We start from the raw sequence: 2,490 nt of genomic DNA, 5'->3' as shown, positions 1-2,490 counted from the left end.
TTGTCTTTGATCGATCGTCGACTTTATTTACATCTTGCCGTTCGTGTGCCACGTTTGTATGACGAAATCACGCGATACAAACAGTCTCCTTATGCATCAGGAAACGAAAACGTTTGAAACTTATAGTTGAAGACCGAAAATCAGTACGTAACGAGGATAAATCTGTGTTCCGGTGTTTTCAAAGATGCTTCAAAAGCTCTCCCATCCCCAGTTTCTCTCCATCGGTTCTCCATCGGTGATTCGACGCCCACTGTCTGCTTGCAAGCGTGTCTCTCCCACTCACAGTTTGAAACGTAAAATGAAACATCGATAACGTACTAACCATGAGGAGACGCTCAGTGAGAACGCGCGGTGTATCTATGAACGCATCAGAGGTGGGACTTACAAAAGTTCGCACGCGTTGCCTGTCAAAAGTACCGTCTAGCAGGTAAGGCCGGTCATGAGACTTCAGTATTCGGCCCTGCGATCAGATCAATCATATATATTTTCTCAAATTGTAATCATTTTTTATTATGTAATAATGTGATATTTTAGATGCATGATACACGAAGCGCGAGGAACAACACCAATATAAATTAATTTATTCGGACTACATTATCCAAGTGAAGTGATTGTTATGCAGCAATAAGTCGATTAAGGTACTCTGGAAAGACCGAGAGGAAAGTACCTCTTTGAGATTCATTCTTCTAGCTTGAATGTATGTCGTTCATAGCGCTTCATGTTCGCTAACATGCACATTTGTTGCGACTGATGTCGTTTAATTGTACCTGGTCAGGAGGATTTCGTGGCAAATTCATGCAATATATCACATGCCATCTCGAGATCGTTCCTGGTGATGCCGAGTGCTCTGATCACGGCGTCCTGCGCGAAACCGAGCGCCGTCAGCCTTGTGATATGCTCGACATTGACATTCTCGTACGCCGCCGACTCCGATTTGGTTACCGGTCCACCGTCATCGCCACTCGGATCATCCCTCGCTCTCATCAGTGCCGTCAGACGTGCCCTGTTCGCTTCCAGGTTAATGTTCTTTACAACATGTTGACTCGTGCCGCAGATCACAATCGTGTTCTCATAATGATGGTCTTGACGGATGCCACCCTCCTTGCTAGTCTTCGGTGGCCGTGGTGCCGATAAGGGTGGTGGTACAGGAGGCACGTTGTTACTTGAACCTCCAGTTTGACTCGTTGTCGAGATGGTTGCAGTGACGCGACACGCTTTTTCTGGCAATGTCGGCGGCTGCGATTGTCGTTGCGGGGTGCCTGCTGCGTGATTTCCGTGGGAACGTCGCGGATGAACCTTCACCACCGTCGTTGGTGGCACAGGTGGTACCGGCGGCACTGACGACGGCGAAGATGCGCGGTGCAGCATGTCGTATCTCGCCTCTGTGTTAACTGAAAATACTCGACATTTTTATCTTGCCTTCCGAAAATCACAACTTGACGCGATTTGTGCAACAAACTTATAATGCAACTTCATCGAAAATAAAGTAGCATTAATGAAAATCTTTACTTTTTAGCAGTTAAATAGTTAAATAGCTTAAATAGTTAAATTAATGAAATAGTTAAATAGCTTATTATGACTATTTCTAAAAAATAAAGATTTTTATTAGTATAACGCTTTTTTATTATGGGTTTTCAATGCAGTTGTATATATTTACAGATTCGTAAAAAATAATTATTAAAAAAGAAAAAATACGTTAAACAATTATAACCCCATGCAAAATAATATAATATTTTATAACAATTCGTATTATATTTTTTTGTCGTTAAAGTATAAAGATACCCCAGATGATTATTTTCGGGTTAAAAATCGCACATATTGTCCCATTAAACTTATATTATTACTTTTTAAAAAATCTAGATATAATATTAATTTTGAGTTATTATAAATAATATTGAAGCGATTATGTAACAAAGCTTATATTTATAAAAGTATTTTAGTTTAGCAAAAAGATGTAATTTCGCCATAATTATTTCAGATAAATGTATCGTTTATCTATAGATGCAATATTTTTATTACAATCCGTTACTTTCAGGCGATACAGATTAAACATTAAAAATTGTCCTGTGTACCTTTATTATTTTGCTGAGTGTTGTCGGTATAATTTAATATTACTGTGACCGCTGACGGTGGTGGCGGAGCATTTTCCTTCGGCACTGTCAGATGACGTCCGTTTCTGAGGTGATTGTTCGGTGTGGGCGAGGGCGAGGGTCTCCTGGGTGGTAAAGGCGGACTTGGAACAATTCTCCGCGGCGGCACCGGCGAATTTGTGGGACTAGAATCGTCTTCCTCGTCCGAGTCATCGCATATGAGACCGCAATTGCCATTGCATAGCTCCATTATATCCTAAAACATCAGCAATAGAAAAAAAAACGATTAAATGCTAAATTTCGTCATATGATGACTCGGACAGTACTTATGTTTATATGAATACAAAAGTTACTGAATTAAATAACTTGACAATCCTAATTACCTTTACTATAAATGCAA

At 40.3% G+C, this 2,490-nt stretch overlaps 1 protein-coding gene across 5 annotated transcripts in view; it reads right to left on the bottom strand.

The window, feature by feature from the left end:
- Positions 1-2,490, bottom strand: part of LOC108745347 (E3 ubiquitin-protein ligase CBL-B) — a 58,145-nt gene continuing 55,655 nt past the window's right edge. For 4 of the 5 annotated variants that reach the window (XM_018481453.1, XM_018481455.1, XM_018481454.1 and 1 more), the window contains 3 exons: positions 2,073-2,346; positions 768-1,391; positions 1-460 (listed from right to left, as the gene is read on the bottom strand). In XM_018481453.1, the coding sequence (XP_018336955.1) occupies positions 772-1,391; positions 2,073-2,346 (894 nt within the window). In that variant the 3' untranslated portion in view covers positions 1-460; positions 768-771. The remainder of the gene's footprint in view (positions 461-767; positions 1,392-2,072; positions 2,347-2,490) is intronic. The other variant, XR_001939090.1, reaches the window with a different exon arrangement.

This window comes from Trachymyrmex septentrionalis, unplaced genomic scaffold, assembly GCF_001594115.1.
Source record: "Trachymyrmex septentrionalis isolate Tsep2-gDNA-1 unplaced genomic scaffold, Tsep1.0 scaffold138, whole genome shotgun sequence".
In the NCBI taxonomy this organism is placed as follows: Eukaryota; Metazoa; Arthropoda; class Insecta; order Hymenoptera; family Formicidae; genus Trachymyrmex; species Trachymyrmex septentrionalis.
The sequence above is the reverse complement of the archived record's forward strand: the minus strand, read 5'-3'. Positions and strand labels throughout refer to the sequence as shown.